General features: G+C 40.0%; 1 protein-coding gene across 1 annotated transcript in view; it reads right to left on the reverse strand.

Moving 5' to 3' along the window:
- The window catches only part of LOC139818414 (irregular chiasm C-roughest protein), a 130,830-nt gene that overhangs the window by 51,830 nt on the left and 65,999 nt on the right, over positions 1-13,001 (reverse strand). The window contains exon 2 of the mRNA XM_071787107.1: positions 442-785. Within this exon, the coding sequence (XP_071643208.1) occupies positions 442-785 (344 nt within the window). The remainder of the gene's footprint in view (positions 1-441; positions 786-13,001) is intronic.

Consider the following 13,001-nt stretch of genomic DNA (forward strand, 5'->3'; position numbering starts at 1 on the left):
TGAATTTGAACGAGTAAACATGCTAGCGACGTATTATAGAGTATGTTTATATACTGTATAGATTTTTAAATAATTCTTCGCCAATAAAAAGTAGTTTTATCAGTAGGGAATTTAAGCGCGCTCGAGAGAGCATATATATCGAAGAACATTAATATGATCCGCAATTAGCGTTTGAAACGTTATTTCACGAATTTCAATGCTAAAAAATTGTTCAAATTAGCTATCCAATGAACGGATTTTCCCAATCTTTTTCCAGTAACGAAAGTTAAAACAACCTTTCTAAAGAGCCTGAGACAGGAAGCTTCATATTAATGTAATCGCAAATCGCACTGTATTTTGCATAATTGCAGTATCTGCGAGCATGTTACACGGTTGGTGAAGGAATCCATTTCAGCGTGAAAATAAAATTTCCGGAATTATCTTATCCACTCATATACTTGCCTTCTTCGTCGCTACCGATCATGGCGTATCGCTCGTATCCGGTGAGATTCCTGACCGCTCCCAGGCCAAAGTCGTCCTTGGTCCATTGAATGGGCCCCTTCTGATCGAGAACTCGGCATGGAAGCGTCACCCGGCTGCCAATCACCGCGGTTTGATCCATCGGCTCGATGGCGAATCGCTGATAAACTACTTCCGTCGTTGTAAACGGCTTCAGCGTCGACGCTAGCACGGACGACGCGTTTGTCACGTTCGTAGCTACCACTGTCTTCGCCTCCATTGTCATCAGCAACGAGAGGCAAATTATTAACGGTACCCTTCTTCGCCCGACTCTCCTGCTCTCGTTCCTGCGCAATAGATAAAAAAGATTTATTAGATCAATCGCGTGTATACTTGTAAAAATTGGATAATTATATAATACAACGCACTAATTACTATTTATTGATATTTTTTAATTCCATATCGTAAAATGGAAGTATAATACGACGTGATATATAACTGATATAAAATTCAAACATATTTTTTGTATAAAATTTGACTGAACATAATTTATATTAAGAAAAAAATCAATAAAAATGTCGTTCTTTACTACTTATACATATATGTAAAATGTTCGATCTTGGAATATTTGATCTTCTAATTGAGACAGCATGAAAAACTGTCACTTTTTTTTCGTTAATTTCTAGCGTGCTTTCTTTCGTTTTCATGTCATTTAATGAGTATGTGGGTTGTCGTTCTTTACTCATTTGCTTTCTTATCTAATTTATTTTTATAGTCCCTTCGGATTCAAAAACGGAGTTAGAGGGCAAGGCGGCACCGGTGTCGTAAAAGAGGCGATAAAAGTATTGCCGGGTGCCAGCAATTTAGTATTGGAAGCAAGGGTCTATTCATACACGTATACGTATGCGTATGTAGCTAAGAGCACATATGGAATTGCCATTATGAGGGAAGCTTTTTTACGACGGTAATATAGTTTTGCCGTGAAAATATACTACGTCTTAACAATTATCGCGCGGAACGTTTTACGGAGTATTAAAACGGGCGATATCCTATCGGATGAAAAAAAGCGGCAGTGACTTTATTCAGAACTAAATATAATTCAGAGATGGCTTATAACTGGCGAGCTGTTCAACTATCATTCCTTCCCATTAGGAACGTTTCCTAAGAATCGATCGTTTGACCCTTTCTAACAAAATTCCTCTCGTTCCAAGCCTCTCATTCGGCGACAGCATAAAAAGATCAAGAATGCTAATTGGCCTTTTTATCTGAGCACTGGTGTCTGAGACTCAACGGTATTTCTTAATTCAAAGCTTATGCGATATATAGATTTCGTTCAGTCTTTCACCGATAAACCTAATAATAAAATTATTACGTAAATTAATTTTAACGCGGAGATTAAGAATCGAGGAATTTCAGAGACGAGTGCTTCTAACAGATTCAACATTCAACATGTTGACTTTGAGCGTTCAGAACTGCGCGCTCATTAACATAACTATTAACCGTTATATTATCACTTTGCAAAACAAACGGAAAGTGCACCACTCGCTCAACCGGATCTCTCAAACGTCTCATCGACCTAATCGCTAATTAATTTTTGTCGTGTCATTTATATTCGTATCGGCTATCGTTCGTCATTTAATAACGGGAACAAGATGGCATTCAGCTTCTACTCTCCTCGCTCCGTATCTCGCGTCTGTGTACGAGCCGCTCCTCCGTCATCTATCTACGTTTCCTCTGGTGCGCCGTTCTTATTCGTCGTCGGTGAAATGATCGATAGAACTGAAAATCGCTCGAGGAGAGATTCTTGAGAACGATGTATCGTTCTCGTATGTCTTGTCGGGACTCGTGCGGTCTTCGCACAGACGTGGCGCCTCGGCGTCGCCCTCTGTTATCGTCGAAGCCGTTCGTTATACTGAAGTTGCGTCCCCCCCTCTCTCTTCCTTTCTCTCTCTCTCTCTCTCTCTCTCTCTCTCTCTCTCTCTCGAAAGAGCGGATCTCTCTTCCTCTCGCGCGGTGTTCCTCGGAGAGGAGCGAAGTTACCGGGGTTCTCTCTACGAGCTAAGCGTTTCTTGTTACATCGTGTTCCGTTGGTTAGCAGATAGAGGATGTCGTAAGACGACGGCTCATACGATATCGCACGCGGGTTGCTTCTTATGAGCTCAATAGGATAATAACCCCCGCGGCAGCCGCTGCCGCCGCATGTCCGCCCGAATGCTTTGAATGGAATATGCGAGTAACGAGCGTAATAATAATTGCGCTTGTGCCTCGTATTTGGGGCGTCCTCGCGTCCCCTTCGACGACGACGTGCGGTAATCGTGCGGCGCGTTACAAGGCTTCGTACAATTTCTCTCATTTGGCTCCCACAAAGCGCGCTTCTTTTGACCTCCGTTAAGCCATTCTTATACGTCTTTGACGACGAACGCGAACGATATCGCGCGAGATTATTTGCCTTTGAAACGTCACACATTTAAAGATACTCGAACGATACCGCATAATCGACCCGCTCAACGACGAGATCGACATTTTCATCGTGCATCGTCAGGTTATCTTGACATCGCTCGGATAGATTTCCGTTTATTCTCCACATAATAATTTGCAAGGGGGTAAAAATAAATTTTGTATCGAATGCAATTTACTCATTTACTTGGAAAAACATTTATCATATTCCGTGACGTCTATGACAAGGCACGCCACCAGCTTACGAAACAGAATTGGGTCATGTCGGAATTGGATGGGATACGTCCCAGGCGATTTTACTACCAGTGATTTTACATGTAAACGTATATCATGAAAATATCGCACGCGCGCGTTACGTCCAACGGCTTGTATCACGCCCATTGGCTTTTTATCATTCGCGAGAGTATCGGAAATTTCGAATCGCCCCGAACGGGCGCGTAGGCGTATTCGTAGATTATGCCGCCGGCCCCGATAAAATAGAGCACGCTGATAGCAGTGTAAAACAATCAATCGTCATGTCGTTCCGGCAATTACTAGCGAATGTTGCGATAATCACTAGCGTGTAGGCAAACGGGCGTTTAAATTTAAATAAAGTCACTAATCGAGACGGAGCGTCGCGTCGAATCGGTTTGCCTGTTGGATGTCGCGTTGCGTTCGTCGGCTAGAAATTTTAGCGCTCGAGAACACGCTTCTCTCTCTCTCTCTCTCTCTCTCTCTCTTTCTATTTGTTCCTCTGTAAATACATTTCGGTCGGCACGCCGCGTCGCGTCGAATCGATCGCTACCCCGATTTGACCTTCGAAATCAATTTTCACGTTGCTACGTTGCACATTATTCGATACCCTGTTTTGCGATATTCAATTTTTCTCCAATCCTCGTATTTACGTGAAGGCTGCACGTTTCAAAAGTTTTGCATAAAAATAAAACGTTACAGTAACACAGGCACTTATAAAGAATATACGCTAACAGATAAACTATACAGATAATCTCAATAGCGATATGCTATTCATTTATTACCAATTTGTTATTGACGTTTATATAAATGTTTATATAAATATATAATATATATTTAGCCTGTGATTTCTGAGGTATGATTCTAATCCAGAATTATACTTGTCAAATTCATTCGCCAAGAGGAGCATAATTCGATAATCAATAGATATATAAAACAGAAACCTAGAAGAATCTTCAATCTTTTTACAATTGCGGCTTAAACGTAAATTGAATTTACGTTTATTTTTTCGAAAAGAAAATCAGTGCAAGTTTTAAACACTGTTTGCTATTCGTGGTAAATACCAAATATTTATCGCCAATATTATTCCCCCATAGGCTTATCGTGTTTCATATAACGCTATCAGTGCGCTACATCTCTCAAAATTTACCCAGCACAGCCCAGACGTGGATCTCTAGTAGATCTCACACCTAGCGGTGGTATAATCCACCTCACCGTATACATGTCCCTCGGAAGGATCTTCCTCGTTCGAGCGTGGAAGACTCACGCCGAAGCTCAACGGCGCAACGTCACCGATCAATTTGTCATGGGATGACCCAGTATCAAAGATACGAGTCCCTTGGGTCAGTGTAACGTGTTTCTGGGAACGTTGATACATGCACACGGATACACGCGGTCGACGCGACGCGACGCGACGCGACGCAACGCGATGTGTACACATATGCAAACACACGATGTGGCAATGTGGCATACGCTGCGATACATGTACGTACGCCGTACGTTTGTGTCCGTGCGTGTTGTGTGCGCGCTTGTTCGCCGGTCGCACGACTATCTAAATATAACCCTACGATCGTGTACGCACGTATATATATGGCATGTATTCAATGGTTATCGCGATTTTCGATACTCCCCGACAAAGTCGGAAAATATTTCGTCACGCCCGCGCCGCTGCAGCTGACACTGCACCGGATAAGAGTGATGAGGGTGCCGTAGAATCAAAAATGCAGGAATCAATTTTCCGCATCCGCTCCGTTTATCCGCGCTATATCTCAAGAGGTCGCATCTCTCTTTTTGTTTCAAAGAATTCGGTTTGTAATAAAGCTTATAACAAAGAAAACTTCTTTTTTCTATATCATCAAATACTCGGATGATCACGTTTCTGCACGTTAACTTGACATCGAAAAACCTAAAATATTTATAGTTTCTCAATGCGTTTTTTAATGTAATTATGTCAAGCTTTTCTTTCTAGTTTTAGAATTTTATTTATCAGCTTGTAACACATTTAGTGATTCACCCTGGATAACTTTGCCTCATACAGAATTTAAATTTAGAAAGCTGACAATTTGATGTACACAACATTGAGATGGCCATTATTGAATAGCCATTTTATCTTATAGGATTCCTGTTTTATAGTTCTTATCTTTTGAACATCATGCGATGGATTTGTAGGATAGAATCGGATTTGCGACTACTTTATTATGTATGCTTTATGTATGGAATGTGACCTAACATAGTGGCGTATTTTTACTTTAAATATAAATTTTATGGTGCACATGGCAGTTGTTTTTCTGTCAAAAATTTGGTTGATAATTATCTAATTATAAATATCGCGGATTTTTATATTTGAAATGTTTTATCGTGCGCAAAATAAATTTGGAATTTTCTAAGTTTTTATTAAAATGTTTTTCAAGTAGGATGGGCAATTTAATAAAACTTGACAAATAAGTTAGATCGATCATTATTTCACTTCTAACTTAATATTAATTGTAGTTCGTTAAAGTGAAGGTAAAAAAGAAAGAGATATATATTACGTCGAGGAAGGTGAGAAAGGTCGGGTAATTTTCGAACTCTGTGCTGCAATTCTGTTGGGACGATTTGTATATTTTAACGCGGATAGTGCAACCTTCGCGCTTGTGCAGCGCGCAGGTCATATGGATAGATGCAACCTAATTTTTGATTGGCTCTAGGGATGGAGTGGAGGAGAGGCTTAACCTTCGATCCACGGAGAGAAGGTCGAGATTATACCGCAGGGAGCCCCCCTCGATGCAGGTTCGAATTTAAGCCTTATTCCATCATCAATTCGGCGGCCGGTATTAACGAAGCCATTAGTAGTTCCTTAACTCCGTGCAACGGCTGTGCCAACACATCTGAAGTCACACGACGAAATCGACCCATCGCCATCGCGGAATGGAACGAATATTTGTCACGTAAAAACAGGGCGCGACGAAAGTGACGTGGAAGTTACGAGAGCGCATTAGTCTTGCGTAATGAAGTTCAAGTTAGAGACGCGAATTTCGCCCATTTACGGTTATCGTGACTCGATTTATTATAGCCCGGCACAATATCAAGTTCGTAAAGGTGCGATTTCACAGAAATTACTTCGTCTTGGGAATTTTAGGATTATCCGCAGCATTTAGCTGCAGGTTGACGGTCGGTTCCAGGACGTTTTTATCCAAACTGCACTCTCTTGTAGCCTTCCTGTAACGTTAGCAAACAATCCGGCTTTAAAGGTAAACCGTCGCGTTTGTCCCCGCTCCCCCCCGCAGTGTGCATTCTTCGAGAAAATCGGATTATTATCGCGAAATCTATTTGGTGGACCCGTTTGTTCGTATCAGTATTCACGGGATGTCGAAGACTGTCAAACGTTCCCCTTTCCAGGACACAACCAACTGTTGTAACGCGCCGCATTGTATACTCACGCAACAATCAACATTGCCTATGTGCACCGTTGCATATACAAGTGTATAATGCTGTATATACTGCACGTGATGTGTGCATTCCTGATGTGCGGCAAGCAACGATACATTCCCTCCCCCACGAGCGAAAATTCGCAAGATGCAACAACGGAACTCTTCTCATCGGTTAAAACAGAGCATGCGAAGTCGAAACGGATACGTTTCCTTTTGGGATTAATTGACTGATGGGACCGACGCGAAGTGGCACATCGATTTCTGTTTATTTTATGAGAAAATCTTGCTGTTATCGCCTCGAAAAATGTTCGATACCGTTGATCCAATTCGATCAGTTTTTATTGCATCGCGAAACGATCTATTTCTCTAACGCGACGATTAATGGACGTATGATCAATTTGTAATGGCAATTTTTTTGTCGATCCTGTTATGAATGTTAAGATAAGATCGCAATTGTCCATATATGTTTATCTTTTTTTTTTTCCTCTAACGATATACGCGCGCGCGATGTCAATATATCTGAGTTATTCGACGATATTCTTTTGTCTGATTTCAACTTACTCGAATTTTGGGAATATTTTGTCCGAATATTTAGATCGTAATGTTTGTAGCGACGTTCAACTATTCGCGCATATGTGGAATCGTTTTATTGCGCGTCCTCGTCCGCCGCGAGGACTTCATATGCAGAAATTCTTACATCATATCTCGCCACGTGGTCGAATATCGAATATGTCGTTTTCGCATTCCACCGTCGATTTTGCCGACGTAATGCAGCTACGCATCGCACAATCGCCGTAATGCCGGATGCTTGCGAAAGCAAATATCTGTGTACTGACGAGAGCAATGCCACAATTTCAACTCAGACGGCGTTTCAGGTGCGCGGGGGGCAATTCTCGTTATGATATAAAAATTCCTATTCAAAGGAAAGCGCAAATGCGTATGCGTGTCACAGGGATGTACTTTCACGTCGACAATCCTTGAAAGTCTCATATTTTTGTCGTAATATGAAAATATATTTTCAAAGACTGGGATATGTATGTCAAGAACATAGCGCGCGTTATGCGTCTGGTTCTTTGCACGTTTTATCTCTGTGCGCGACTCTCACTAGCGTATTATATTTTATTCAACATCATCCGCATTCAATTCGAAAACGTTTAACGGTTTATCATAGGATAAAAGTATTTATTTCCGTAAAATTTTACAATTATAGAAGTAACTCATTTTAACGACGGCTGTCTATAATCATACCGGAGGTGTATGTTAAGCCAACCCCCGTATCAGATTTCATAAATCCAGATTTATAACATTGGTACTTAGCAGTAGATAGCATCGGAATATCGATATCAATAACGCTATCTGCAAGTCGGGGAATACGGCTCTTCGAATTGCTCCGTGGGTAATATTTTCTACGCTGCGAGAGGAAATTCGTTTTCGCGAATCAGATTTCATTAGACAGGGAGTTGATACAATAGGTTGTACGAACCCATTGCAAAGAGCAATAAACGGTGTCGCCACGTCGTCGTACATGACGCGTATACGTACGAGCGGCGACCGGCGACACACACACGCGCGCACACACTTTCGGAGGGGATACATCTGCATTGCAGAAACGAGAGGACCATGCAAATTCAATATTTGCACCGTGATGGAATGATCATACCCGAAGAGAGGAGGGAACCCGCGTGTGTGCCTATCTGACCCAGATGCTTAAATTGTCATATGCGCTACAGTATCACAGGGAGCTTAGACGTATAGACGGGCCAGCGAGAAAATGGTCTCCGGTACTAAGGCTTTGCCGTATGTACCCGCGTTCTCGTCCTACCCTACCCTATATGTATACGATACAACCTATTTCGGGAAAGAGCCACAACATTCCGCCGAGGCGAATGAGAAGAGAAGCGGAGAGGAGAGAGACGGAAAAGAAAATTAAGTTTAAACTCGAACTTTAAGATCGCAACAATTCGCGCATAACGCGAGATACGGCTATGATGCTACGTTGATATGGGCGGAATGGGAGTTATATACCGCATTGTTGCACCATGATACGACGACGTACATGGATCGCGATCCGTCCACCCTTCACTCCGGGATAGACGCCATTCATGTGCGAAGAAATCGCACATGGCATGCGATATCAGAACATGAAAGTAATCTTAACAATTTAGAAGATTGTAACATTGCTCGCGACTGTCAATCAAATGTTAAAGAATTGCGGATAGAGATAAAAATTTGTAAAATAATGTGTCTTTTAAAAAAAGAATAATTATCTATATTTTATTGAGAGAGATAGACGTTCTATAATGATTTAATTATTTAAGTGATGAGTTAAAAAAAAAGAGCTGTTACTCCAGTTGAACGTTACAATGTCATAATTAAAAAAAGTACAGTAAACTCTCGCTAATCCGGACACTATTAAAAACCAGGTAAGGCCGGATTACTGGAATACACGAAATACATATTAGGAGATAAATTAAATAATATTTATGTGAAATTGTCATAGTATAAATTAAACTTATTACATGTATTAAATTTGAAAAATACATATAATTATGTATTGCACAATACTATTTGGTGTTCGGTACAAAACAATTTATTGTTTAGAAAAATAGTCTTTAATAGATGTTTGCCTTTTTGCAACTATTTTTTCTTTAAACTCCTTCTCTTTTAATCTAAAAGTTTTATGTTTTCTTTTATTAGACATTTTTTAAAACTTTGGAATTTACAATAAACAAAAGAAAACTGAGAAAAGCGGCAATGTGCATCTTCGCGGAAACGTTAATAATGCATCAACGATAGTTTAACGGTCATTAATATGTAAATAAACAAAATACGCGAGCCTCGCCTAGAGCGCCGCGGAAGCCCGCGACAGTGTCGGATTACTGGACGGGCCGTATTATCGAAGGGTCGGATTAGCAAGAGTTTACTGTATATTGAATTAAATTTTCTCCTTTTCAACATTTTATATCTCTGAATATCATTAAAATAAAAAAATTGTAAATACATAAAAATTTAACAGAAATGATGTCAAAGAGAGTAATATAGAACAGAAGCAAGCACAAAACATTATTTTCGAAGAATCAAATTATCGCATTTTCGAGTTAAAATGCTTTTATAGTAATATAATTTCTATAACAAGTAATAAAACATAAAATAATTATAAAATAATATTGTGATAATTATATGCCATAAGCTATAGGTTGTAGCAATTATAATTTTAATAAAACAGGTTATATTTAATTTTAACAAAATGGGTTATTGTTTTAGTGTTGTTTCTACTGTAGTATTAATTAATAATTCTATTCTTCATAAATATGTTATTGAATAGAAATAAAATGTTTGATAATTATTATTTTATACATAAACAATATCAGATGTATCGTATTCTTCAATACACATACTCCTGAAATAATTTAAATATAAAAAACTAATACTAACGCCTCGGCATAACAAATAACCTTTAATTGAAAAATATTAAGTAAACCAATACAAACTGCTTTAAGTAATATGTCGATATGTCTAAACGTTTATAGAGATAAGAGATAATTCATCGATCGAAAGGTTTACAGTAAAAGAGTAAGAAATATGTCAATCATACATTGATACGTTTATTAAGGGTAATAATGAAATTAGGGTATTGAATTAAGATAATATATATTCCGACATTTTTATGATATATTAATAATTACTGTATAAATGGTACACGCCGGAAAGACTTCAAAATTATTGTATGCAGAAGTATGTCGATATCAGGAGGCAGGTCGTCAGATGAGGGCTTCCTCCACTTCCTCCTAAAGCATTGCACGGCGTAGGTACCATACACCAGCAATATGTGCGGCGCACCAAATCTGGGCGTACGAACTTTCGTCGTGCAGATTCACCGTAGTTGAACGCTTCCTATTTGAAAGTTATGACGTTTTGGTATCAGGAGTTTCGTCTCCGAATCAGAAATTTGACATTAAAAAGTTATAAGGTTGAGACATCCATATTTACATTCCCATATATATGTAGATATATCACGTGTACGTCAAATGTTTGTGAAATTTTAATATCTTCATCCAAGTATCGCGTCGTTCAATATTATAATTAGGTTTGAAAGTATTAACTTTCTTAATTATATAAATATAGCGATTGCGTTAATTTTCTAGTCTATTATAAATATCCATGGAATACTCGGAAAATACACCGAGGTGGACGTTGATTTTCATCATTGATACGTCGAATATAAATATATCATATTGCAGAGGGTAATAATAATGTTGCAGAATTACTCTTTCTATTTGAATATATCGGTCTGCGTATTCAAGTTTGATCAAGTACGCGACTCGTTGCACATCGCCGAATTCTGTAGGCATCGTGAAATCCCAGTGTTTCTCGTTTGGAGCGCATATTCATGCGGCCACATTGCTCGGTATAATCGACACGGCATCCGCCACGTTCGACAAGCGACGACCCCTTCTCGGTGACCTTTTCACGCCGCGGATCGATTCGTGGAACGATATTTCCTTGTTACTGCCGCACGTCGCGTCGGCGCGGCACGGATAAATCTGTTTCAAAAACGCTGGTAAGATCAAACAATGACGGGATGGAGAATTAAACAGCGAGCCGCGAATCATAATTCGTCATCGTTCGATTGATTTAAGTTTTGAATTGTCAGATTTGGAAATTATTAAAATTCCTAGGGAATAATGAGATAAGTTGGAGCAAATTTTCGGTTATAATATCTTAACACAAATAATTGAGAAACTTTCGAGCCATTCGAAAATACGCGCGATATTTTTAAAATCTTTAAAAGCAGAAAACTCTCAGAGCAAAGATCACCTTTTTGCATTATAAATAGACCGTTTCTATTCGCGAGAAAATAAACTTGAAAATATTGAGCTTAGAAATGGCTCACGGGAGGGAAAACAGTGTACGATGGAATGCGATAGAAGTTCAAATTGTTTCACAGAAACTATCTAGAGTCATCCCCTTTGCGGTTGACACTTCGATCGCGGTCCCAACTGTTCCCAAGGACAATAGCCGCTAATTTGATTAACTCGCGATTAATTGCATGTCCAGGTCTAAAGCGGCGGTCTCACCGCATCAAGCACCCGGCTATATATATTCGCATTGACAGCATCGATACCTGATAGTGTCCGTCAAGGCAAAAGGCATGATCGCTTTCCTCGGCAATGTCTCTGATAGCAAGGAGCTATAAGCTCCTTATAGCAAGTTGCAACAGCGCAACGTTGCCATAATCTATTGAAGGAAGCCTCTTAGGTCGTAATATAAGGAAAGATCCTTTGATACAAACCCCTCTCCCCCGTGGGATGCCCAAGGAGACCGCGAGCGAGCGAAACCATCCCTGAGCCGCATCTGGCAAATTTTCTAGAGAAACCTCTTGGAAAGGCGGCATGAAGAAATACGAGATGTATTTCCATACCGAGTTAACGTAACATTCACGGTTTCGCGCATAAAGCGATTGGCCAAGTATATACGTTTACTCCGCCGCCGCGCCGCGTTTTATCGATTTCCGATTGTATTTTCGCGACGCGACGTTTAATCGAAAATACACATACGTTATGTGCTTTTGATATTTCTGTAAATTGGTCATATTATTATGATTATGCTGTTAATCCATATTGATGTGCCATATTATTTTTACTTTCTGCTATAAGAAGGTGAGGAGGGAGAGACGTAAAATTTATACGTAACGTTTCGCGTGTAAAACCATTGGCAGAGTACAACGTATTTACGATGCGCGTTGCATCGATTTTCGATTGCACCTCTTTCGCGGGGCAACATTCAATTAAAATTACCCGCGCGCATTCTTTTACCGCGTTTCCGTAAAGCTTTCTGTTAATCCGCATATATTGTCTGTATTGTCTTTACATTCTTTATAACAAGGGGGTAAGAAAAGAGAACTGCGATGGGCATAACGCGCGGGCCCCCGGTGTGGTTAGTTGCACGATTGTCCAGATAATGTCGTTGATTGAACAAACAATAACATCGTTAAGGCAGTAAGTGGAATAATCGAAGTATCGATAATCTGGTTTGAGCGGACGAGCAGACCGCGAAAATACGGTTTATTGGCTCGAGCGAAGCCTCACTTCCCCTCTTCTACGGACAAATGCTATTTGTTCGTAGAATTTCCGGTTTCATTTCGAGCACAATAATTGTTGTTACATGTATTGTAGCGCAAGAATTACCGTATTATTCCACGTACGTCGATAAGAATGCACAGGAGCGGGAGAGAATTCCAGCCAGCATCGTTTTTAAATTCCTACAACGCGTATCCACGAAATTTTTCCTCATTGAAAAAGAGAAGGTATAAAGAGCTATTCGATGATACTGAGAGGAGCTAATACCACGTCGACCTAACAGATCGACACATCCATTGAGGTTGAAGAGCAAAAACTTTGGTGGCCGAACCCGCCGAACACAAACTTAGGTAGAACGAAAATACTTGACGATGACAAGAACTCG

The sequence above is a fragment of the Temnothorax longispinosus genome, chromosome 8 (assembly GCF_030848805.1).
Source record: "Temnothorax longispinosus isolate EJ_2023e chromosome 8, Tlon_JGU_v1, whole genome shotgun sequence".
Lineage (NCBI taxonomy): Eukaryota > Metazoa > Arthropoda > Insecta > Hymenoptera > Formicidae > Temnothorax > Temnothorax longispinosus.